Raw genomic sequence first — 27438 nt, 5'->3', positions numbered from 1 at the left:
GGGGGGGTTGGATGGAAAGTGGGGGAATATTGTCAGCAAATGTCACCCAGTCACATAGAGATGGGACTACCCAAGGTTGGCCATTAGATTTTGGAACATTCAGGAAGCCCCTACTCTACTGTCAGTAGGTTGGAAGCTCCATCATGACCTCCCGCCTTGGCCACGTAGAAGCCCCGAAGGGCTGGAACACATTGTAACCGACGCCTCGTGAAACAAAAGAACAGATTTATGATTATAATTGCTCATTTGGAAGATTCCGATTATGTTTAGCCTCTCCATGCTGATCTCTTGACCTGACGTTCCTCCACCGCGATCTCTGGACCTTACGTTCCTCCACCGTGATCTATTGACCTGCTGCCCCGGCCACTTCTCAAGGAGCCCTGAACTAAGTCAACTCCTGACCAATGTCTGACAAACGTTCCCTCTTTATTTTAATCTGCTTGAGTTGAGCCGACTCTCAATGACCACCTTTTGGCCTTTTGTCTTCCTCTAATTGATGGTTTTCTCTTCTAACGTTGGAACGGCCAGAACCTCTTCAGACTAAATCAGCACCACAAATCGGTGCTTTCTCTAAGCATTTCATGTGGAAATACCCTGTGCATTATTTCAAGCTAGTTCAGATCAGTGTTGGACTGGGGGTACCCAGGACCTTCACCTGAGGGGCTACCAAAGTGCTGTTGTACAACCCTGCAACCACCAGAGCTGGGGCCCAATGGGATTTTCCTCTGTACCCCAGTAGGCCAGTCATACAATGTCCAGTGTAGAACAGAGCAACTGGAATGGAGCAGAGGGGAAATAGAGGAGATGACAGGGTAGGGTTATGGATCTTGAGTGAGGGCCATTGAGGTGGTGAAGGGGTAGAACCTACAGAAGGGCACTTTATGAGCCGAATTTCCAATTTTTAAACTAGAGATTCTGGCAACCCCCACCAGAAAAGGAAAGGTAAGTGCTGGGGGGGGTGAGGTGGGTGGCATCACAGAAGCCACCTCAGGGTGGCTCCAGGGCAAGAATCACCCCTGAATACAATATATAGATAGAACAGTCCTGGGGCGATTTTACCAGCACAAAAATGGGGGACAAAAAGACCGGTGGCAGTTAGTGGACAGGCAGTGGGCTAGCACTGCTAATGTATTACTGACTAGCCAGGTAACGAGGGTGGGGCCCACTCTGGTTTTTCCCATTACCCCAGTCTGACTCACATTCAGACCCATCAGCCTAAAAAAGACCCCAGTTCTATATCTGAGCTTTATTAAATCATCTCCCAGGCACAGGAACAACCAACTAGAAGCCATTTTTCAAACATGGTCTTTATTAATTTTGCTGCTGCTTCACTGTATTTTCTCCGTCGCTATCATCCCTGATCTATGTACATTACCGCCAACCCTACACTCACCTATATAGGGTCGGCCCACTTTACAGCTGCCATATTTATCTGCACGATTTGCCAAAATCCCACAGTGTTGGGCACTGCCATTCCTTGTACAGACACAGGAAAAGGGGAATCATTTAAGCATTAAATAAACCCAATAGGGCTGTTCTGCCCCCAATAAGGGGTAATTATATCTTAGTTGGGATCAAGTACAGGTACTGTTTTATTATTACAGAGAAAAGGGAATCATTTAACCATTAAATAAACCCAATAGGGCTGTTCTGCCCCCAATAAGGGGTAATTATATCTTAGTTGGGATCAAGTACAGGTACTGTTTTATTATTACAGAGAAAAGGGAATCATTTAACCATTAAATAAACCCAATAGGGCTGTTCTGCCCCCAATAAGGGGTAATTATATCTTAGTTGGGATCAAGTACAGGTACTGTTTTATTATTACAGAGAAAAGGGAATCATTTAACCATTAAATAAACCCAATAGGACTGTTCTGCCCCCAATAAGGGGTAATTATATCTTAGTTGGGATCAAGTACAGGTACTGTTTTATTATTACAGAGAAAAGGGAATCATTTAACCATGAAATAAACCCAATAGGGCTGTTCTGCCCCCAATAAGGGGTAATTATATCTTAGTTGGGATCAAGTACAGGTACTGTTTTATTATTACAGAGAAAAGGGAATCATTTAACCATGAAATAAACCCAATAGGGCTGTTCTGCCCCAATAAGGGGTAATTATATCTTAGTTGGGATCAAGTACAGGTACTGTTTTATTATTACAGAGAAAAGGGAATCATTTAACCATGAAATAAACCCAATAGGGCTGTTCTGCCCCAATAAGGGGTAATTATATCTTAGTTGGGATCAAGTACAGGTACTGTTTTATTATTACAGAGAAAAGGGAATCATTTAACCATGAAATAAACCCAATAGGGCTGTTCTGCCCCAATAAGGGGTAATTATATCTTAGTTGGGATCAAGTACAGGTACTGTTTTATTATTACAGAGAAAAGGGAATCATTTAACCATGAAATAAACCCAATAGGGCTGTTCTGCCCCAATAAGGGGTAATTATATCTTAGTTGGGATCAAGTACAGGTACTGTTTTATTATTACAGAGAAAAGGGAATCATTTAACCATTAAATAAACCCAATAGGGCTGTTCTGCCCCAATAAGGGGTAATTATATCTTAGTTGGGATCAAGTACAGGTACTGTTTTATTATTACAGAGAAAAGGGAATCATTTAACCATTAAATAAACCCAATAGGGCTGTTCTGCCCCAATAAGGGGTAATTATATCTTAGTTGGGATCAAGTACAGGTACTGTTTTGTTACTACAGAAAAAAATTCTTAATTATTTGATTAAAATGGAGTCTATGGGAGACGGGCTTTCAGTAATTCAGAGCTTTCTGGATAACGGGTATCCAGATAAGGGTTCCGATACCTGTACAACATTAAGCCACTTACAAGGGACATTTGCAGGGATAAAATGGCACGACCGCTGTGCGGCACATAATGGCGGCGGCGCCAGTGTAACAAAGAGCAGAACTGACTCCGATACCATTTTATTATTTCTTTTATTTTGTACAAAGGCACCAGATCCATTGAGCCGGAGACGCCTGATTGGGAGAGACGTAGGGTTAAACACTCGCCCCCGACACCCTCTCCCCAGATCACCGCGTTACCCTGTCAGTCGGAGAAATCAGCGAAGACGCTTGTCATTTCCCATTAAAGCCGGTGAAAGGTCTCTCCGCGAGAAGGATGTCTCTTTCTTACAGAGAGCGAGATGCAAATAACCATCTGCCCGTAACCGCGGGAACGGCGAATGATGTCGAGCCATTAGCACGGGGGGGTGGGGTTAGGAACCCCCTGATTGATTGGCAGCCCCCCCCCCCACTCCGTATAATACATATAATTATGTTTAAGTATTAGAGAGAAAATTCTAAAGTGCTGAAAGCGACGTTGGGAGGTTATAGGCACCTTTATGCCTCTGGCCCGTAGCAACCGCTGAAAGGGTTAACTGCCATAGAGATAATAACCGTGTAATATTAGTGATGTGCCCTATTGTGTAATGTAATGTACGACTGGAATAAATGCATTTACTATTTCAGAAAGCGAAGAAAAGCAAAGGGGGGGGACATTTCTGCCTCGCTTTATGGCGATATACTCAGAATCACAGCAACAGAGCTGTTACCTTGTAGATTGTAAGCTCTTTGGGGCAGGGCTCTCTTCCCCTCTTGTATCGGTTACTGATTGCTTTATATGTTACTCCTTGTAGAGTGTAAGCTCTTTTGGGCAGGGCTCCCTTCCCCTCCTGTATCGGTTACTGATTGCTTTATATGTTACTCCTTGTAGAGTGTAAGCTCTTTTGGGCAGGGCTCCCTTCCCCTCTTGTATCGGTTACTGATTGCTTTATATGTTACTCCTTGTAGAGTGTAAGCTCTTTTGGGCAGGGCTCCCTTCCCCTCTTGTATCGGTTACTGATTGCTTTATATGTTACTCCTTGTAGAGTGTAAGCTCTTTTGGGCAGGGCTCTCTTCCCCTCCTGTATCAGATACTGATTGCTTTATATGTTACTCCTTGTAGAGTGTAAGCTCTTTTGGGCAGGGCTCTCTTCCCCTCTTGTATCGGTTACTGATTGCTTTATATGTAACTCCTTGTAGAGTGTAAGCTCTTTTGGGCAGGGCTCCCTTCCCCTCCTGTATCGGTTACTGATTGCTTTATATGTAACTCCTTGTAGAGTGTAAGCTCTTTTGGGCAGGGCTCTCTTACCCTCTTGTATCGGTTATTGATTGCTTTATATGTTACTCCTTGTAGAGTGTAAGCTCTTTTGGGCAGGGCTCTCTTACCCTCTTGTATCGGTTATTGATTGCTTTATATGTTACTCCTTGTAGAGTGTAAGCTCTTTGGGGCAGGGCTCCCTTCCCCTCCTGTATCGGTTACTGATTGCTTTATATGTTACTCCTTGTAGAGCGTAAGCTCTTTTGGCCAGGGCTCTCTTCCCCTCCTGTATCGGTTACTGATTGCTTTATATGTTACTCCTTGTAGAGTGTAAGCTCTTTTGGGCAGGGCTCCCTTCCCCTCCTGTATCGGTTACTGATTGCTTTATATGTTACTCCTTGTAGAGTGTAAGCTCTTTTGGGCAGGGCTCCCTTCCCCTCCTGTATCGGTTACTGATTGCTTTATATGTTACTCCTTGTAGAGTGTAAGCTCTTTTGGGCAGGGCTCTCTTCCCCTCCTGTATCGGTTACTGATTGCTTTATATGTTACTCTGTATGCCCAATGTATGTAACCCACTTATTGTACAGCGCTGCGGGGTATGTTGGCGCTTTATAAATAAATGTTAATAATATCTGTACCAGTTGCAGTCTTCAGTAAAGTTACAAACAATTAGTAGGGGATGGGGGGGCTAGTGTTAGGGACCCTTCATTGAATGAAATTGCTAACCTTTTCCCTGGGCTGGGGGTTCCCAAAAACAACTGGGAGAAGGGAAAAAATTGGTGCTGCTATTACCCCCCATAGAAGTACCCTAAGCCGGTTCTTGAGTATAGCACTTGCATGCTGGCAAAAGGTGTTGACTTTGGGGTTCCTTAGCGTCAGACTGGGCCAGTGGGTCACCAGGAAAAAACCCAGTGGTCCCCAGCCCCTAGTGGGCCCCCGCCAACCCAGCCCGTTGCTCCAACGCCCCCCCCCCATCCAGAACTGCCTGTGCTCCCACCCCAATCATGGTGCGGTACACAGCGTGGGGGGTGGCACTCCCAGTGGGCCCCTGACACCCCTGTCCAACACTGGAGTCCCCAAAAAGTTGGCTTTCCGCAACTTTCCTTCTTTCTCCTTCCTCTGCACAATGGGGGGGCATTTCTGCCTTGCTTTATGGCGATATACTCAGAATCACAGCAACAGAGCTGCTATCTGTACCTTCCAAGTAAAAACACATGGGGGGAGGGGGTAGTGTTGGGCACCCTACATTGAGAGAACAACTGGGAGAAGGGAAAAAATGGTGCCGCTATTACCCCATAGAAGTACCCCAAGCCAGTTCTTGGGTATAGCACTTGCATGCTGGCAAAAGGTGTTGACTTTGGGGTTCCTTAGGGTCAGACTGGGCCAGTGGATCACCAGGAAAAAAACCCAGTGGTCCCCAGTCCTAGTGGGCCCCCCGCCAACTCAGCCCATTGCTCCAGCGCCCCCCACCCATCCGGAACTGCCTGTGCTCCCACCCCAATCATGGTGCGGTACACAGCGTGGGGGGTGGCACTCCCAGTGGGTCCCAGTGGCCCCTGACACCCCTGTCCAACACTGGGGTTCCCAACAAGTTGGCTTTCTGCAACTTTCCTTCTTTCTCCTTCCTCTGCACAAGGGGGGCATTTCTGCCTTGCTTTATGGCGATATACTCAGAATCACTGTACCTTCCAAGTAAAAACACATGGGGGGGTAGTGTTGGGCACCCTTCATTGAGAGAACAACTGGCAGAAGGGAAAAAATGGTGCTGCTATTACCCCCATAGAAGTACCCCCAACCTGGTTCTTGGGCCCTGCCAACCCAGTCTGTTGTTCCAGCGCCCCCATCCGGAACTGCCTGTGCTCCCACCCCGATCATGGTGCGGTACACATCATGGGGGGTGGCACTCCCAGTGGGTCCCAGTGGACCCCTGACACCCCTGTCCAACACTGAGGTTCCCAACAAGTTGGCTTTCTGCAACTTTCCTTCTTTTCTCCATAAGCCAAAATCAAAAATAACCCAAAGTGTGAGTTAAAGGGGAAGTTAAAGGGCCACTTACCTCTGCAAACACTGCAGCACTGATTTTCTGGCAAAACCCGGTCGGCTTCGGAGCAGTTGAGGGGCGGGCAAGGGTCCATCAGCTTTTGTAAAGATCCGTTCTGCAAGCAAATAAAACGGTACCATTTAAATGTGACAAAATGCGCAACGTTGTGACAAGCAATAAAGGTCACCCAGTGTCTAATCTGCCACTTGCTTCCTTTAATAACAGAGAGCGGCGCCGGCGGCGCTGGCAGAGCGTTCGGCACAACAGCCAGACCGGCCCAAATCCATTTGCTTGTTGTACTCACAGCGTTAAGAAACGGGGAGACTTCTTGGGGTTCTGATTAGTTATTTTATGTTTGTTTTTTTAAGAGAACTTAATGTTTAAAGGGCTATAACCATGCAAGCTGCCCGGGCTGTGCCTGTCTGTGTATGCAGCCTTGGTATGGTCCGCCAGTTCTGCCTACTGGAGGGGGGCACACAGGTGGGACAGGGGCATCCCCAGGCACGTGATATTCATGCACAATGAAGAAGCACCAAGGGACCGGGGGGCCCTATACTGAATGGCTGTTCCCTTACACCCATCAATCCCGCTCAACAGATACAACCCAAGGTTGCACGTGCTTCATGTATGGGCTCCATGGGGTACAGAGCTCTCTTTCCCTTGCTCCCTTTGCACTACACTAGTGGCTAACAAACATTTTCAGGTCAAGCCCCACTTTAAGGATCAATCTTTGGCCAAGAGCCCCATTAAAGGTCTAACCTTTGGCCAAGACCCCTGTTGAAGATCCAACCTTTGACCAAGACCCTATTGAAGAACCAACATTTGGCCAAGACCCTATTGAAGATCCAACATTTGGCCAAGACCCCTGTTGAAGGTCCAACCTTGGCCAAGACCCCCGTTAAAGATCCAACCTTTGGCTAAGACCGCTGCTGAAGATCTAACCTTTGGCCAAGACCCCTGTTGAAGCTCCAACCTTTGCCCAAGACCCCTGTTGAAGGTCCAACATTTGGCCAAGACCCCTGTTGAAGATCCAACCTTTGGCCAAGACCCCTGTTGAAGGTCTAACCTTTGACCAAGGCCCCTATTGAAGATCCAACATTTGGCCAAGACCCCTGTTGAAGGTCTAACCTTTGGCCAAGACCCCTATTGAAGATCCAACATTTGGCCAAGACCCCTATTGAAGGTCCAACTTTTCGCCAAGACCCCTGTTTAAGGTCTAACCTTTGGCCAAGACCCCTGTTGAAGGTCCAACTTTTCGCCAAGACCCCTGTTTAAGGTCTAACCTTTGGCCAAGACCCCTGTTGAAGGTCCAACCTTTGACCAAGACCCCTGTTGAAGATCCAACCTTTCGTCAAGACCCTCGTTGAAGATCCAACCTTTGGCGAAAACCCTGTTGAAGATCCAACCTTTGGCCAAGACCCCAGTTGAAGACCCATCCTTTGACCAAGACCCTACTGAAGATCCTACATTTGGCAAGACCCTTGTTGAAGGTCCAACCTTTGGCCAAGACCCCTGTTGAAGATCCAACCTTTGGCCAAGACCCCTGTTAAAGATCCAACCTTTGGCCAAGACCCCTGTTGAAGATCCAACATTTGGCCAAGACCCCTGTTGAAGATCCAACCTTTGGTCAAGACCTATGTTGAAGATCCAACCTTTGGCCAAGACCCCTGTTGAACATCCAACATTTGGCCAAGACCCCAGGCTCATGAGTTCTTATGTCCATCCAAGTGGTGCAACTATAGACACAGCACCGATGCCCTGCAACCTTGTATGCTGACCCCAGAGCTTCTGCACCACATGGCACTGCCCCCTGTATCTCTGAGCCACTCCTACTGCCCTACCCTACAATGCATTCTGTATTACAAGAGACCCCCCCCCCAGTCTACTGTATGCCCCCCCATGTCCCTACACAGTAGAACTTGCCTCCAACCATTCCTTCATTACCAGTCTGCAATACCCCAATTCCATACACTGGGAGGGGCGGATCACTTCCAATACATCTGCCATAGCTTTATTCATACAAAGGCAAAACAAACGGCTACCGGCGAAGTAAAACCATCGAGCAATCATTTATGCAAACGAGTGAGGGATCGTTTTCATTTAAATCACATTAGCGACGCAGCAAATATTCATGAAATATTTAAAGCAGATTCTTTAGGCAGAAGAAGCGCATCTGTGACATCTTAAACCCATAAACTTAAGAGACGCCCAGAGAGGAATAGAAGCCGCAGACATTTTATTCGCTTAATAATCCTGCCATTCGCCGCGCTTCTGTGTATGGAAATGGGCGCCTGAGAAATAAAGATGGTTGCGCCGCTGACAAGGCCTAATTGTTACGGATTGGGAGCCACGACTCTAAGTTTCGCAGAGAAACAAATGGAGTTTTGGGCTGAGCGAGGGGTCCGCGGTCCATTGGGAACCACGGTTCCGGCCGGCAGATCAATCCCTAATCATAAGATCCTGGGAGATTGATAGCCCCAGCGGGACCAATCACGTTGACTCGCTCCATAAAGCCCTATTCCCAGGAACTCAACTTGACCCTACGGACGGAATGAGTAGGGAGGCGGAACTCCTCTGGGGCAAAAATGTCTTAAAAATCTAATTGCCATAATAGCCATCAGCGCTCACATCACTGCGGGTTTAATCAGAGGCAAGAGCGGAGCTATAAAGGTCCCCTGGGCCTCATATTGGTTTCTCCTCAACTGACCCCAGTGATGAAGAAGTCATGGAACCGATGTTCTGCCCTAAACCCATCTCTGAATAAAGGCAGGCTGTGCGCCTCCATGAGCTGACTCGGAACCAGGTGCACTGTGCACCCCATTTTTCTTCTTCTCCACAGTTACATAGAGGAGAGCACCCTGATTTAGATCCACCAGAAGTCATCAATGTGTGAGATTCCCAGCCACTTTGTAATAGAAAGGGTGGGCAACCTGACAAATGATGTTGGGGAACAGCAGAGGTTCCCAAACTGTGGGTCTGCCCCCCCATGGGGTCCTGAAGCAGTGGCAGGGGATGTCAGTCTGAAGGCCACTTAGGGTAAGGTTTAGGGAGAAAGGCCCTTTGCTCTCCTAGATACACCTAAAAGCCCATCCTAAAGGAAGTTAGAAAAAGATTTGGAGAGAAAACATATCTGAGGTCCTAGAAATTCTTGGAACAATGTCTAAATGACCAATACACCACACCTTCCAATATCTGTACTCATTTCATGAGCCAGTGGGTCCCCTGACAAAAGGTTGGACCTTCAACAGGAGTCTTGGCCAAAGGTTGGACCTTCAACAGGGGTCTTATCCAAAGGTTGGATCTTTCACAGGGGTCTTGACCAAGGTTGGACCTTCAACAGGGGTCTAGGTCAAAGGTTGGGCCTTCAACAGGAGTCTTGGCCAAAGGTTGGACCTTCAAAAGGGGTCTTGGACAAAGGTTGGCGCTTCAACGGGGGTCTTGGACAAAGGTTGGAGCTTCAACGGGGGTCTTGGACAAAGATTGAACCTTCAAAGGGGGACTTGGACAAAGGTTGGACCTTCAACGGGGGTCTTGGTCAAAGATTGGACAATCAACAGGTGTCTTGGCTAAATGTTGGGCCTACAATGGGAGTCTTGATCAAAAGTTGGATCTACAATAGAGGTCTTGATCAAATGGGGGGTCTTGATCAAAGGTTGGACACTCAACGGAGGACCTTAAAAGTGGGGCTTGACCTAAAAATGTTTGTCAACCACTGGTGAAGTGGAAAGGGAGCAAGGGGCCAGCAAGGCCCCAGAGTCACTTTGGCCTCACAGAAATACTTCTTCAAAGGACAAGTAAAACCAAAATGTGCATTATTGATTACCATTTACCTATCATAGCTTGTAACTGATGCCTGGAACTGTGCAAAACAGATTATTCCAATTTGATTTAGAGGGCGAATTATAGGAAACCTGCCAGATACCCCTTCCCCCACATATCACTCTTACATGTCTAGTAGGCTCGTTGTGATTGGCTATCTGAGGTTGAATGTCAAGCAGCTAATTTGTATGCAGTAATAGTTATCCCATAGCCCAATGGGCAGATAGAGATGGGTGTCGGAAGCTCTTGGGGCGTATTCTCTTCATCAATGGGTCTTGGGTTCTATTCCAGCCAGGGCACTATGAGCCGTCAGTCTGGGAAGCCGCGGGGGCTCAGGAACCAACGCATAAAACACGGTATATTTTCGGCTCTGACAGACAATGTCAAAGGTTAATGGAGGCGCTCGGGAAACGTTAAACAAGGCAACAAAGGGTAAGAACAACCTCTGCCATAAACTGGGTTATTAATAGAGAGCGGCCCCGTCACATAAATATCCCAATGCTGAATTATTAAGAGCATTGATTTTTCTTCAAAATGATAATTAGGTCAATCGGTATCTCTCATCCCGTGGGGCCCCTGGGGAGAATGAGAGGCAAGATGGAAGGTTTCAGGGTGAAAGAGGGAAGGCAGAAGGGTAACTGATTAATTCTCGTATATGGGGTATGCTTCTCTGCTATCCCATAATAGTATTTCCCATCCTAATAACCCATTACATGATATTCTTATTTAAAAAGCGCATTATTAAGAGCTGCAGTGGTTTGGTTTCCTTTTGCTCTTGCTTAGCGCTCTTATGTCAGCCAGTTGGCCATTCAGGGCCCTGAGGCTGGAGAGGAGAATTTAGGAGAACTGACTGTAATTAGTAGGGTATATAAGGTGAATGCAGAGTCGGACTGGGGTACCTGGGGCCGACCGCCCGGCCACCATAACCCCCCCTTGGCTATGCATTCCACAATGGAACACACGGCCATCTTTAATCCTGTTTGGTCGGGCCAGTCCAACTTTGGGTGAAGGGAGGGGTGTGCATTACCTGTACACAGGGTTGGACTGGGGGGTGCAGGGGCCACCGAGGCTTCTGCCTCAGGGGCCCCTGCACCCCCCCCAATGGGCCCTGCCGCCTTCACCCCCTCCACCTGCAAAGACCCCCTTACCTGCGGTGCGTCGGGGGAGGGAGATGGCGGGTCGCAGGAGTGCCCTGGGGGAAAACGGATCTGGGCCACCGGGGACCACCGGGTTTTTTCCCTGTCAGGGTCGGACTGGGGGGTGCAGGGCCCACCGGGGCTCCTGCCCCAGGGGCCCTGCAGGTGCCCCAGCCGCGTCCCCTAACCCCCCCAGGGGCCCTGCAGGTGCCCCAGCCGCGTCCCCTAACCCCCCCAGGGGCCCCCCTAACCCCCCCGAAGGGCCCCCGCTAACCCCCCCGAAGGGCCCCCGCCTGACGTCCTCCCCGAGCGCGTATAAATTGAACGCGTCGGGGAGGAACAGTCAGTAGCGGGGAGCGCCGGCAAAGGTCGGACTGGGCCGCTGGGGCCCACTAGGGCCGGGGCCCACCGGGATTTTTCCCGGTGTCCCGGCGGCCCAGTCCGACCCTGTTCCCTGTACCCCAGCGGCCCAGTCCGACGCTGTCTGTACAACTGAACTATGTATGTTTGCAGACCCGTGATTCCTGTTCTACAGACCATGGCTACCAAGCGCCCCCCAAGCAGTTCCTGGGGGGGGGTGCCCAGCCTAAAGGCATAGTTGGGGGAGATCTGGGGAAAATGCTTATATGTTCTTCTTGGAAGCCCAGGTTGAAGGTCAAATAGGGAGGCAACTGGGGTGGTATTTTTAAACCTGTGGCTGAGAGAGGTCTTTAAAGTACCCCCTGTTGTAAAATATAAGGATATTATAAGTCACGAGGAGTTCCATGACCATATAAAGGCACAAGGCAGGGGGTACTTTATTTATTATAATATACAAGTTTCAGTGAGTCATGTGACAGAAATGACATCACTAAGCTCCGATTATAACTGATGACATCACTAAGCACCGTTTATAAGGATATCATTTACAGTTTGGTCTCAATGGGAAATGACCCAACTGTATATTATATATATATATAAGAGTTAAACTGATGGTGTTTCCCAGAGGTTTTGGGGGTGGGAGTGGCTAAACAGAGGCAGCTGTGGGCCCAGTAAGTCCTAGAGGTCTCTCAATACAACACAATGGGTCCAATCTGTCACATCCGGACCCGGTTCCCCTTGTTACAGTGACAGTCAGTGTAACCCAGGGACAGACTTACTTTGCATTCTCGGCAGCTTTTGGTGAGGATCCGGTCTCCTTCCGCCAGCACTTTCCCTCCATAGATACACTTGGCTGCAATTAAAGCAAAAACAGCCGTTACCCCTCTGTGAAATGTAGAATGAGCCCCTCGCTGGATCTGACCCATTGATTAAAGGACATAAATCGCCTGCATTCAAATGTTTGCCATATTCCTAGCAACTTTGCAATTGGTCTTCATTATTTATTACTTGCAGTTTTTTCATTATTTGCCCAGCTTTCAAATGGGGGTCGCTGACCCCGGCAACCAGAAAACAACTGCTCTGTGAGGATCCAGTTTTATTGTTATTGTTACTTTTTATGACTTATTTTTCTATCCAGCCCCTCCCCTATTCATATATCAGCTTCTCATTCAAACCACTCCCTGGTTGCTAAGGTAATTTACACCATAGCAACCAGATAACGGCTGAAATTCCAAACTGCAGAGTCGCTGAGCACAAACTGAAATAATTACAAATACACAAATAACACAAAATGAAGACCAACTGCAAACTGTCTTAGATTATTACTGAAAGTGAAATAAAAGGTGAACAGTGGGGTTCTGCGTATCATATAAAGACAAGCAATTTAAGGTGCAGTGGCCCTTTAAGAAATAATAATAATAAATACAGTTTGCTAACAATACAAAATATTTCCCGTGTCGGACCAACGACAGGAACAAGATACAAGCAGAGTTTGCGACGGCTGAGCGGCGGATCTGCGAGACGCACTTATCACCAATCAGCGGGGAATGGCACTCGGCAGAGGAGCTGTCAGATGGGGGGATAAATGCGGCCGTTCCGCTCAGTCACTGGCAGCACCTCGCTGGGAAATGCGCAATTCCACTACGGACTGCGGCAGGACTGGCAAATGCCAGAGGGGCTGCCTGTACTTGATCCCAACTAAGATATAATTACCCCTTATTGGGGGCAGAACAGCCCTATTGGGTTTATTTAATGGTTAAATGATTCCCTTTTCTCTGTAATAATAAAACAGTACCTGTACTTGATAGACCCTATTGAAATTCTACAGAACTCATAATTCAATAATCCCCTTTTATTGTGTTGATGGGCTCCAGAAAACAGCCCTCATTGGGTTAGTTCTATGAATTGTATGATTGCTTGTTGATTTCTTTATGTTTTAGTGACTTGCGGTTTTTCCAGTCTTTACTTGTTAAAAGTGTGCCTTGACGGTCGAAAACATGTCTATTTTTTCGCTCGTTTTCTTCGCCCAAAGCTGATTCCATATCTAACTGTAATAATTCAATTTATACATATGTACCTGCTACTTGATCCAACTAAGAGGTTTGAGGATTAATTACCCTCTGTGATTGGGTGGCCATAGTCAGTTTAACCCTCCTCAGACTATATGTGGTCAACGGAGGTGGTGCTGACCAAGGACATATGTGGTGCCAGGAATCATTCCTTCTCTCTTGTTTATTTGTAATTATTACGAATGTTCCCCTGTTTCTCTGTAATGACAGATAAGACCAGTAAGCTCGTTTGCTCCACCTTGGCAATCAAGCATGATTTCACACACGTAATGGGATACAGTATAATTTACCCTTATTTGTGGGGTCGACCCAGAGCATTCCTCTCTCTGGTATCAGCTTCCTGGTTATTATTGGGTTATATCATTTCAATGCCATAGTTGATTTGACCACTTTTACGCAAAGTTATCATTCTTCACTGCTTGGGGTACAGATCTATATATATTTAAAGAGTACGTGCCAGAAAGCTACTCTTCGCTACTTGATTGCGTATCACTCTCATGATATTCGACTAATATGTAAGGATAGGTATAGGATTATCAGATTGCAGTGTATGCAGGCTACCGTCTACTGGAGTGTGTACAGTCATTTTACTGCAGTGTAATGCGACGAACATCATGTTACACAAAGCCGGCCTAGTTTAATTTTACGATGATGGGCCCACGAAGCAAAACCAACCCTAGCCTAACTAAAGTGTGTCTTCCCACAACAAATAGTACAATAGATAATCAGTAACAAGAGCTATCATATATGTAATAATTGGCAATAGACCCTCAATCTGCCAAAATTCTCACAGAATATCACTTTACTTGTGCTGATCATATATACTTATTAGCGCGCGGGCTGAAGCCCAGAACCAGCACTGCCTACTGACCACAGAACCCAAGCAGTATTACAGATACCCATTAAGCACCTGTAAGTAACAGTACAAGGTGGTGTGATGTAGCAAGGCTTATTGGTCATACTTGCGCCCCATATAACGAAGTATCTACAGCACTTAGCTACCACTATGGCGACCAGTGGGAGTCAGATGACCAGCAATCCATGCCTGAGGGTGGCGGAGGCAGCGATCTTACCCAGCCACGATATTCCCTCCTGCTAGGCTCCTCATATACGTGTGAGTTACTCATATGCTTTACAAATTGTGGCGCGGGCTACAGATCTGTGGCATTTCAATAGATAACTCGCACAAATGGCAACCTTTCAACTGACTGACGGATCTTGCAGTGCGGGCTCGCCCATGAATTGGTGGCGGAATCTAGACGCACACTTGATTAGCAGTGCTCTGGCCTGGACACAAGCATACACTAAGCCTACCAGAATCGTAGGGGCCGTTATATGGCAGTGAAAACTAGGAAGCCTCTAAGGTGTCACTGGGCGATGTGGAAGCCCAAGAATCCATTGGCCCTCATAAGCCCTCATGCTTGAACTGAACTACAGTGTTGCACCTCGATGACATGTGTGAACGAACTCTCCATTGGTGAGGGGGTCTACATTGAGATTCATCCTCATTGCCCTCTCTTTTGAAGTTAAACTGTATGCTGTGCCCTGGATTCAGTCTTGGAATATACAGACAATGTGCATGGATACAACGCTGGTGTCATGACTCTGATTTCGCAACCATAATGGACCATTAATACATTCAGTTCATATATGGCTGGGTTAGCTTGCCATGTCAGGTGGTTAGCATTTGTGTGGGTCATTATCTCGCTCGGACTGGAGAATCGGTCGTCCCCTTTCCCTTCCTGCACGATCGCTTCGTCTTTTTCCACTGATGTCTCTCTCATTGACCTGACAAATACCTGCCCTTAAATATCCATAATACTACTATCCCTCTCTTTGCGTGTGGCACTGGATAATATTAATATCTGTAATTAATAATACTCACGGGGCGGCATTAAGTGCCGTTATGCCTTGTCCCTCTAACTCTCTTCGCCTTCCCCCCTGACATACTTGCTTCGGTTGGTCTATGGTCCTTCGCCTCTGATAACAACTCCGAATATCCATTCATCCCCATCTCCTCACTTGGTGGATAGTCTATATGATGTAAACTGGCTACAGTTGGGTTTCCCTCAATGGTTTCCTCATCTGCACCTGTGCTCAAGTGATTCAGCCTGAAGCTGCTACTGCTGGCACCAGATATCCCATCGCTCACTGGAGTTGTATTAGGTTAATGTAGTGTAACTGTTCAACCGTCTGTCCCTGCTTCACTGCACAAGTTCGTTCTGACTCCTGATACAACTCCCCCACACATATCCGTCCTATCATCCTCGATTGGATGTCTCACTAACGTATAGTAAGTAGTGTATGCCCTGGGAAGCTGCACTTGCCTGTCTCTGATGGTGCCTAGATTCCATCATAAAAATAAAAGAAACACCACATGAAACTAGTCCTTGATTGAAGAATTCCTGGCCCTCACTGAGTCTTCCAACACCTCATCCGCCACCACCATACTGTTCTTTATTATACACTCACTCCTCCTTTTCTCTCTCGTCATTGAACTATAGTGCACACCAAGCATAATGGCTGGAGCGCTACCCGGTTCCCCCGCGCACGCTTACAAGGTACCAGTTTCCCGGCACAGTGATCCAACCATCAAGCACCCTACGCCAGTTATGCCTCTGTGTCACTAAATAACCACAAACGCAACCGCCTGTGAGACGTTCTAGCATTCCGGTCGGTTTCACGAAAATGTGCAGTTCTCCACGTTGGCTAGTCAGAGAAATGCGAGGTTTACTTGCATAGTTCAACTACAGAGAGAGAAAAGGGGGTGTCATATAAACTGCACAGGGGTGTATGGGCTGTTTAACCACTGGGGGGTTAATCAGATCTTTTCTTTTGATTTCTAACCATTCAAATCTAATTGCAGATCCGCCCCTCTAGTTGGAATCCAACAGCCATCGGAGCAGTTTTGCAATTTACCTATTTGTAGTGGTTTTTAAGATATTAGCAGTTATAGACCCTAACTTTCTATTCACTTCCTGTGTTCGGTTAACCCTAGGGTTGCTGACACTTAGGGTGCTCGTACATGGGCAGATTTGAGTCTTTTAGAACATTTCATTAGCTTATCTGCCCCTGTGTGGGCACCCCCGATAGGCAGACCTGACCGACAATTGGCCAGATCTCGATTGGGCAGGTCCAACGGCACTTATGCCCGCCCCCTTATTTCGATCTTTGCACCCTAGGAATGTTATTTAGCGTATTAGGATAAACATGGAACGCAGTCAGGGCGCCATTCCCCCGGAATGCCCACAATGCACCACGCAGCAAGCTCCACCTACTTTTGCTGTCATTTTCGCCAGCAGCTCCTGTAGATCCATAATTCCTTGCACGAGACTCAGGAAATCGCTGCAGGTTGGGCAAGCTCAATAGGAAACACAACAAAAGCACCGTCAATGGCTTTCGGCAATGAGACCCGGCCCAATCCCATAGTTCCCCAATGGGGAGATACAGCACTGCTGCCTGGCAGGGGGAGAGGCATCTTCCATATGACCCCGCCCACTCATAATTGACCTTTAACTTCTATGGTAGTGAAACTACCCACGTGCCATTGGCCTAATGGTGTCTTGACTGGGGTTCTGCCCCAAAGATGCTAATAATCATTATTACATATCCCCCCAATTATATTAATAAAGGTCACTTACTGCGATTTAAGTTCGGGCACTGAGTGATGTATCCATTGGGCATGAAGATCATTTTTACATCTTGAATGACTCCCTATGGGGGGGGGGGAGAGACAGGTGAGACCATCACTAAACAGCATATGTATAAATACAAATATACAGAGAAGGAATGTTCTGGGCACACAATAAGCTGTACCCCCATACTGTACTGTCTAAGGGAAACACTATGGCACCCCCTACCCATATGTATAAATACAAATATACAGAGAGGGAATGTTCTGGGCACACAATAAGCTGTACCCCCATACTGTACTGTCTAAGGGAAACACTATGGCACCTCCTACCCATATGTATAAATACAAATATACAGAGAAGGAATGCTCTGGGCACACAATAAACTGTACCCCCATACTGTACTGTCTAAGGGAAACACTATGGCACCTCCTACCCATATGTATAAATACAAATATACAGAGAAGGAATGTTCTGGGCACACAATAAGCTGTACCCCCATACTGTACTGTCTAAGGGAAACACTATGGCACCCCCTACCCATATGTATAAATACAAATATACAGAGAAGGAATGTTCTGGGCACACAATAAGCTGTACCCCCATACTGTACTGTCTAAGGGAAACACTATGGCACCTCCTACCCATATGTATAAATACAAATATACAGAGAAGGAATGCTCTGGGCACACAATAAGCTGTACCCCCATACTGTACTGTCTAAGGGAAACACTATGGCACCTCCTACCCATATGTATAAATACAAATATACAGAGAAGGAATGTTCTGGGCACACAATAAGCTGTACCCCCATACTGTACTGTCTAAGGGAAACACTATGGCACCTCCTACCCATATGTATAAATACAAATATACAGAGAAGGAATGCTCTGGGCACACAATAAGCTGAATACTACCATGCTACTTGACTTGGAAGGGTTACACTCCCCCTAAAGCCCAGATATTGATTGTGTAGGTGCCGCTTTATTTAATCAATGGTTTCTCTCTCTGGAAAGTGCAAATAAGACCCGTGTTACTAATTATCTCTCCGCCCCGCGACTCCCCCTGTTTTATCATGCGCTAAAGAGTTAGTAAATACGGCTGGTATCTCAGGTCCAAGGTTAATAGAATTTGCTGAAGATGCCTTGTTAACTCCATTGATTTATAGCGAGCGGAGGAACGGAGTAGCACCCGCAACACCCGCAGGCAGGAGACTAAAGCGGATGAATAGATACGAGGCCGGATTTGCATTGCAGAGATCTTCCCCCCGCGCCAGATGTTCCCCCGACTGGGAAAATACACACAAATATATATATACATACATAGAGCTATGGGGATAGGGATATAAATCTATATATAAAGATACAGTGTCCAGCTGCAAATCTGTAATTTGCCCATTACCAGTTGGTGGCGCTGTTCTATTGCTGTCCCCAGTGTAACCAATCCCAACTGGGCCAGCCTTTCCCCATAACTGAGCCCATTCCCTTTATCAGCTTAGTCGCTCTTCCCTGTACTTTCTCTATTTCATTACTGCCCCCCCCTTATATATTTATATATAGTGACCCCCCCTTAACTGCCCCTTCCCCAGTGTAACCAATCCCAACTGGGCCAGCCTTTCCCCATAACTGAGCCCATTCCCTTTATCAGCTTAGTCGCTCTTCCCTGTACTTTCTCTATTTCATTACTGCCCCCCTTATATATTTATATATAGTGACCCCCCCCCCCTTAACTGCCCCCCCCCCCCCCAGTGTAACCAATCCCAACTGGGCCAGCCTTTCCCCATAACTGAGCCCATTCCCTTTATCAGCTTAGTCGCTCTTCCCTGTACTTTCTCTATTTCATTACTGCCCCCCCTTATATATTTATATATAGTGACCCCCCCTTAACTGCCCCTTCCCCAGTGTAACCAATCCCAACTGGGCCAGCCTTTCCCCATAACTGAGCCCATTCCCTTTATCAGCTTAGTCGCTCTTCCCTGTACTTTCTCTATTTCATTACTGGCCCCCCCCCCCTTATATATTTATATATAGTGACCCCCCCCCCTTAACTGCCCCCCCCCCCCCCAGTGTAACCAATCCCAACTGGGCCAGCCTTTCCCCATAACTGAGCCCATTCCCTTTATCAGCTTAGTCGCTCTACCCTGTACTTTCTCTATTTCATTACTGCCCCCCCTTATATATTTATATATAGTGACCCCCCCTTAACTGCCCCCCCCCCCCCCAGTGTAACCAATCCCAACTGGGCCAGCCTTTCCCCATAACTGAGCCCATTCCCTTTATCAGCTTAGTCGCTCTTCCCTGTACTTTCTCTATTTCATTACTGCCCCCCCCTTATATATTTATATATAGTGACCCCCCCTTAACTGCCCCTTCCCCAGTGTAACCAATCCCAACTGGGCCAGCCTTTCCCCATAACTGAGCCCATTCCCTTTATCAGCTTAGTCGCTCTTCCCTGTACTTTCTCTATTTCATTACTGGCCCCCCCCCTTATATATTTATATATAGTGACCCCCCCCCCCCTTAACTGCCCCTTCCCCAGTGTAACCAATCCCAACTGGGCCAGCCTTTCCCCATAACTGAGCCCATTCCCTTTATCAGCTTAGTCGCTCTTCCCTGTACTTTCTCTATTTCATTACTGCCCCCCCTTATATATTTATATATAGTGACCCCCCCTTAACTGCCCCCCCCCCCAGTGTAACCAATCCCAACTGGGCCAGCCTTTCCCCATAACTGAGCCCATTCCCTTTATCAGCTTAGTCGCTCTTCCCTGTACTTTCTCTATTTCATTACTGCCCCCCCTTATATATTTATATATAGTGACCCCCCCTTAACTGCCCCTTCCCCAGTGTAACCAATCCCAACTGGGCCAGCCTTTCCCCATAACTGAGCCCATTCCCTTTATCAGCTTAGTCGCTCTTCCCTGTACTTTCTCTATTTCATTACTGCCCCCCCTTATATATTTATATATAGTGACCCCCCTTAACTGCCCCCCCCCCAGTGTAACCAATCCCAACTGGGCCAGCCTTTCCCCATAACTGAGCCCATTCCCTTTATCAGCTTAGTCGCTCTTCCCTGTACTTTCTCTATTTCATTACTGCCCCCCCTTATATATTTATATATAGTGACCCCCCCCCCCCTTAACTGCCCCTTCCCCAGTGTAACCAATCCCAACTGGGCCAGCCTTTCCCCATAACTGAGCCCATTCCCTTTATCAGCTTAGTCGCTCTTCCCTGTACTTTCTCTATTTCATTACTGCCCCCCCCCCTTATATATTTATATATTTTATTGTTTATTATAAGACATATTTCCCCTTTAAACATACAGATCTTTGCCAAGATTCCGATTAGATTTTTTTCCCACTGTACAAAGGGGTTTTTCCTCCTCCTGAGAGAGAAATTCCACCCAGACAGATAATAAGGGAAAGTGGCGCAGCCGAGGCAGAGAATTAGCTGCTCCATAATAACAATGTCGCGCACAAGAGCACAGGAGTGGTGAAAGCAAAAGGCCCGGCCTCGGCGCTGAAATTCCATCAGAACCGGTTGAAAGAGGCAGGAGATTGGCACCGGGCCCGGCGGGGGCTGATAAATGTGAATATAAACCAGTCGGGGGTTTCTTTCAATTTTTTAGGAATAATTCCGTCTATGATTTCATTCCAAACTGACCAGCGACGCTCTGAGAAATGGAACCTGCCTGCCAGGAATTCTGGGTAAGTATCCAGCACTTTCCTACAGCAACTGCCCCCGGGGGGCGGCCAAGCACATCGTAATGGCACAATATGCCAACTGGCACAGTCAGAACGATGGGTAAGCATTTAAAGGAGAACTAAACCTGAGGAAAAAAAAAACTTTGCCTAAAAAAATTACAGCTTCTATTGTGGGGTTCTGTACAGTCTATATACACTATAACGGGCCCACTATACAGTATATACACTATAACGGGCCCACTATACAGTATATACACACTATAACGGGCCCACTATACAGTATATACACTATAACGGGCCCACTATACAGTATATACACTATAACGGGCCCACTATACAGTATATACACACTATAACGGGCCCACTATACAGTATATACACACTATAACGGGCCCACTATACAGTATAATATACGCCACTATAAACGGGCCCACTATACAGTATATACACTATAACGGGCCCACTATACAGTATATATACACTATAACGGGCCCACTATACAGTATATATACACTATAACGGGCCCACTATACAGTATATATACACTATAACGGGCCCACTATACAGTATATATACACTATAACGGGCCCACTATACAGTATATATACACTATAACGGGCCCACTATACAGTATATATACACTATAACGGGCCCACTATACAGTATATATACACTATAACGGGCCCACTATACAGTATATACACTATAACGGGCCCACTATACAGTATATACACACTATAACGGGCCCACTATACAGTATATATACACTATAACGGGCCCACTATACAGTATATATACACTATAACGGGCCCACTATACAGTATATATACACTATAACGGGCCCACTATACAGTATATATACACTATAACGGGCCCACTATACAGTATATATACACACTATAACGGGCCCACTATACAGTATATATACACTATAACGGGCCCACTATACAGTATATATACACTATAACGGGCCCACTATACAGTATATATACATTATAACGGGCCCACTATACAGTATATACACTATAACTGGCCCACTATACAGTATATATACACACTATAACGGGCCCACTATACAGTATATATACACTATAACGGGCCCACTATACAGTATATATACACTATAACGGGCCCACTATACAGTATATATACACTATAACGGGCCCACTATACAGTATATATACACTATAACGGGCCCGCTATACAGTATATACACTATAACGGGCCCACTATACAGTATATATACACTATAACGGGCCCACTATACAGTATATACACTATAACGGGCTCACTATACAGTATATACACACTATAACGGGCCCACTATACAGTATATACACTATAACGGGCCCACTATACAGTATATATACACTATAACGGGCCCACTATACAGTATATATACACTATAACGGGCCCACTATACAGTATATACACACTATAACGGGCCCACTATACAGTGTATATACACTATAACGGGCCCACTATACAGTATATACACACTATAATGGGAACAATAGTGGGTGGTGTGGGGGCTCTTAGGGGGTGTGGGGGCCCTGCAACCAGTAAGAATGAGGAATGGACAGAGAGACAGTTGCTCAATACCAAGTGAGACAAACATGGAGGAAAGACAATATTTGGGGGGTTTTGCTGTTGCAGAAACATACGGTTCCCATCTGCAGCAGATACGGAGCAGCCGAGGTACCAAAACAGCAGATGTGAAGCAAATATTCCCTTCATTCCGCTGCTTCCCGACAGCCCGTTCCATTGGCCGCCCGTGACTGCCGCAGCGATGTAACCACGCAACTGTTTTTGGAATTTATTTAAAGCGACGGTTCGCCTTTTAGGTGAACTGTCCCTTTAAAAAACCCGGGACATTTGCTATTTTATCTGCACGGCTGAAATCCGAAAAACTCTTTTTTTTTGCCTCTAGAAATAAACGGAATGGGATTAGAATACGAGACGCATTAGGCAGAAAGTGAACAAGTAGCCGACCATCTTGATAATGGGAATTTGGGGCAATTTCAGGAAGGATACAGGCAATTTTCTCAAATGAATTATATTTTGCTGCGAAGAAGCAGGAACGTGTGGCCTTTACTTCTCAGTAGGAAACGGAAAGTCGTTATATACAGTCATTAACAGCCTCTGCACTGCTCATTCTGACTGCGTGTACAATGTAGCAGAGCTCAGCTTTCCTCTAGTCAGTTCCCACAATGCCTTGCACACGTCTGTTATTCTTTTCCCTCACAGGTCTAATAAATAAGGAATAACCAAGGCATTGTGGGTATTGACTGGAGGTGGAACTGGGGTTCATGTAGTCATATATGAGGTGGCTGGTCAGATTAGAAGACCAGGTCACCCAATGAGAGATGGACATGGGCTGTAGGCAAGGGTCACAAGGAGAAACTGTCTCAGATTAGAAGACCAGGTCACCCAATGAGAGATGGACATGGGCTGTAGGCAAGGGTCACAAGGAGAAACTGTCTCAGATTAGAAGACCAGGTCACCCAATGAGAGATGGACATGGGCTGTAGGCAAGGGTCACAAGGAGAAACTGTCTCAGATTAGAAGACCAGGTCACCCAATGAGAGATGGACATGGGTTGTAGGCAAGGGTCACATGGGGAAACTGTCTCAGATTAGAAGACCAGGTCACCCAATGAGAGATGGACATGGGTTGTAGGCAAGGGTCACAAGGGGAAACTGTCTCAGATTAGAAGACCAGGTCACCCAATGAGAGATGGACTTGGGCTGTAGGCAAGGGTCACATGGGGAAACTGTCTCAGATTAGAAGACCAGGTCACCCAATAAGAGATGGACATGGGTTGTAGGCAAGGGTCACAAGGGAAAACTGTCTCAGATTAGAAGACCAGGTCACCCAATGAGAGATGGACATGGGCTGTAGGCAAGGGTCACAGGGGAAACTGTCTCAGATTAGAAGACCAGGTCATCCAATGAGAGATGGACAAAGGCTGTAGGCAAGGGTCACAAGGGGAAACTGTCTCAGATTAGAAGATCAGGTCACCCAATGAGAGATGGACTTGGGCTGTAGGCAAGGGTCACAAGGGGAAACTGTCTCAGATTAGAAGACCAGGTCACCCAATGAGAGATGGACTTGGGCTGTAGGCAAGGGTCACATGGGGAAACTGTCTCAGATTAGAAGACCAGGTCACCCAATGAGAGATGGACTTGGGCTGTAGGCAAGGGTCACATGGGGAAACTGTCTCAGATTAGAAGACCAGGTCACCCAATGAGAGATGGACTTGGGCTGTAGGCAAGGGTCACATGGGGAAACAGTCTCAGATTAGAAGACCAGGTCACCCAATGAGAGATGGACTTGGGCTGTAGGCAAGGGTCACATGGGGAAACTGTCTCAGATTAGAAGACCAGGTCACCCAATGAGAGATGGACATGGGTTGTAGGCAAGGGTCACATGGGGAAACTGTCTCAGATTAGAAGACCAGGTCACCCAATGAGAGATGGACTTGGGCTGTAGGCAAGGGTCACAAGGGGAAACTGTCTCAGATTAGAAGATCAGGTCACCCAATGAGAGATGGACATGGGCTGTAGGCAAGGGTCACAAGGGGAAACAGTCTCAGATTAGAAGACCAGGTCACCCAATGAGAGATGGACTTGGGCTGTAGGCAAGGGTCACATGGGGAAACTGTCTCAGATTAGAAGACCAGGTCACCCAATGAGAGATGGACTTGGGCTGTAGGCAAGGGTCACATGGGGAAACTGTCTCAGATTAGAAGACCAGGTCACCCAATGAGAGATGGACTTGGGCTGTAGGCAAGGGTCACATGGGGAAACAGTCTCAGATTAGAAGACCAGGTCACCCAATGAGAGATGGACTTGGGCTGTAGGCAAGGGTCACATGGGGAAACTGTCTCAGATTAGAAGACCAGGTCACCCAATGAGAGATGGACATGGGTTGTAGGCAAGGGTCACATGGGGAAACTGTCTCAGATTAGAAGACCAGGTCACCCAATGAGAGATGGACATGGGTTGTAGGCAAGGGTCACATGGGGAAACTGTCTCAGATTAGAAGACCAGGTCACCCAATGAGAGATGGACTTGGGCTGTAGGCAAGGGTCACAAGGGGAAACTGTCTCAGATTAGAAGATCAGGTCACCCAATGAGAGATGGACATGGGCTGTAGGCAAGGGTCACAAGGGGAAACAGTCTCAGATTAGAAGACCAGGTCACCCAATGAGAGATGGACTTGGGCTGTAGGCAAGGGTCACATGGGGAAACTGTCTCAGATTAGAAGACCAGGTCACCCAATGAGAGATGGACTTGGGCTGTAGGCAAGGGTCACATGGGGAAACTGTCTCAGATTAGAAGACCAGGTCACCCAATGAGAGATGGACTTGGGCTGTAGGCAAGGGTCACAAGGGGAAACAGTCTCAGATTAGAAGACCAGGTCACCCAATGAGAGATGGACTTGGGCTGTAGGCAAGGGTCACATGGGGAAACTGTCTCAGATTAGAAGACCAGGTCACCCAATGAGAGATGGACTTGGGCTGTAGGCAAGGGTCACATGGGGAAACTGTCTCAGATTAGAAGACCAGGTCACCCAATGAGAGATGGACTTGGGCTGTAGGCAAGGGTCACATGGGGAAACAGTCTCAGATTAGAAGACCAGGTCACCCAATGAGAGATGGACTTGGGCTGTAGGCAAGGGTCACATGGGGAAACTGTCTCAGATTAGAAGACCAGGTCACCCAATGAGAGATGGACATGGGTTGTAGGCAAGGGTCACATGGGGAAACTGTCTCAGATTAGAAGACCAGGTCACCCAATGAGAGATGGACTTGGGCTGTAGGCAAGGGTCACATGGGGAAACTGTCTCAGATTAGGTAACTCCAATATCTTGGGTCAAGTGAAAGCTACAATAGGGGCAATAGGGAGGCAAAGGACAGGCCATGAGCATAAAGAGGGGGGGTCCAAACAAATACAACTTCATAAGAACTGCAACATGAGACCCAAACGAGCGCCCCCTACTGTTAATGCGTAGACCACCTAAATGTTTGTGATCCAGTTCTGGCCCAGATCAAAGCACCATGAAGCTAAACTCCCAACACCTTTGTGATCCAACTGAAGCCAAAACCTGGGACTGAGTTGCACAAAAACCCAATGGTTCATTTATATTAATTAATAATAATTAATATTAATTAATGAAATGAAAAAATATAGCGATCTACATATATCATAGTATTCCCTGGAAACCATAAAGCTTCATGGGTTCCACTCATTGCTCATTGGCTCATTCAGCTCCATTTTAATCTGAATTAATTGCATTATTTTGCCTTTCCCACCAATCAAACGAAGCCATTTACCTTAAAGAATCCGTGCTTGCGGTTGCGCTGTCCGAGCCACAGGCTGCTTCCCGGCGAGAGATTGGCGTCCGGCGGGTCTATTACACGTTCGTAAATCCTGCGAAAGATCAACAGCAGATTCAGAGGACAGTATTTCTTAACAAGCAATTATGCGCCAGTCAGGGCCAATGGGATCATTAGTTCCATCAACACTCAGGGCTTATTGCTTTCTCATACACTGATATTTAGTTCATTATTATCCTTTATTTATATAGTATTCTGCAGTGTTAAACAGAGATTATACATAATTCCCATCAGCCCCTGCCCCAGTGAGCTTACAATCTAAGGGCCCTATCACATTCCCATCAGTCCCTGCCCCAGTGAGCTTACAATCTAAGGTCCCTATCACATTCCCATCAGCCCCTGCCCCAGTGAGCTTACAATCTAAGGTCCCTATCCCATTCCCATCAGTCCCTGCCCCAGTGAGCTTACAATCTAAGGTCCCTATCACATTCCCATCAGTCCGTGCCCCAGTGAGCTTACAATCTAAGGTCCCTATCCCATTCCCATCAGCCCCTGCCCCAGTGAGCTTACAATCTAAGGTCCCTATCCCATTCCCATCAGTCCCTGCCCCAGTGAGCTTACAATCTAAGGTCCCTATCACATTCCCATCAGCCCCTGCCCCAGTGAGCTTACAATCTAAGGTCCCTATCATATTCCCATCAGTCCCTGCCCCAGTGAGCTTACAATCTAAGGTCCCTATCACATTCCCATCAGCCCCTGCCCCAGTCAGCTTACAATCTAAGGTCCCTATCACATTCCCATCAGCCCCTGCCCCAGTGATCTTACAATCTAAGGTCCCTATCCCATTCCCATCAGCCCCTGCCCCAGTGAGCTTACAATCTAAGGTCCCTATCCCATTCCCATCAGTCCCTGCCCCAGTGAGCTTACAATCTAAGGTCCCTATCACATTCCCATCAGTCCCTGCCCCAGTGAGCTTACAATCTAAGGTCCCTATCCCATTCCCATCAGTCCCTGCTCCAGTGAGCTTACAATCTAAGGTCCCTATCACATTCCCATCAGTCCCTGCCCCAGTGAGCTTACAATCTAAGGTCCCTATCCCATTCCCATCAGTCCCTGCCCCAGTGAGCTTACAATCTAAGTGCCCTATCCCATTCCCATCAGTCCCTGCCCCAGTGAGCTTACAATCTAAGGTCCCTATCACATTCTCATCAGTCCCTGCCCCAGTGAGC

General features: G+C 47.0%; 1 protein-coding gene across 1 annotated transcript in view; it reads right to left on the bottom strand.

The window, feature by feature from the left end:
* Positions 1-27438, bottom strand: part of nell1 (neural EGFL like 1) — a 383209-nt gene that overhangs the window by 225265 nt on the left and 130506 nt on the right. The window contains exons 5-11 of the mRNA XM_031900696.1: positions 26207-26303; positions 17176-17248; positions 16813-16895; positions 16182-16281; positions 15485-15685; positions 12245-12318; positions 6166-6265 (exon numbers count right to left, since the gene is read on the bottom strand). Of these exons, the coding sequence (XP_031756556.1) occupies positions 6166-6265; positions 12245-12318; positions 15485-15685; positions 16182-16281; positions 16813-16895; positions 17176-17248; positions 26207-26303 (728 nt within the window). The remainder of the gene's footprint in view (positions 1-6165; positions 6266-12244; positions 12319-15484; positions 15686-16181; positions 16282-16812; positions 16896-17175; positions 17249-26206; positions 26304-27438) is intronic.

The sequence above is a fragment of the Xenopus tropicalis genome, chromosome 4, assembly GCF_000004195.4.
Source record: "Xenopus tropicalis strain Nigerian chromosome 4, UCB_Xtro_10.0, whole genome shotgun sequence".
Classification (NCBI taxonomy): domain Eukaryota; kingdom Metazoa; phylum Chordata; class Amphibia; order Anura; family Pipidae; genus Xenopus; species Xenopus tropicalis.
Note: the sequence above shows the minus strand (reverse complement) of the source record. Positions and strands in the feature narration are given on the sequence as shown.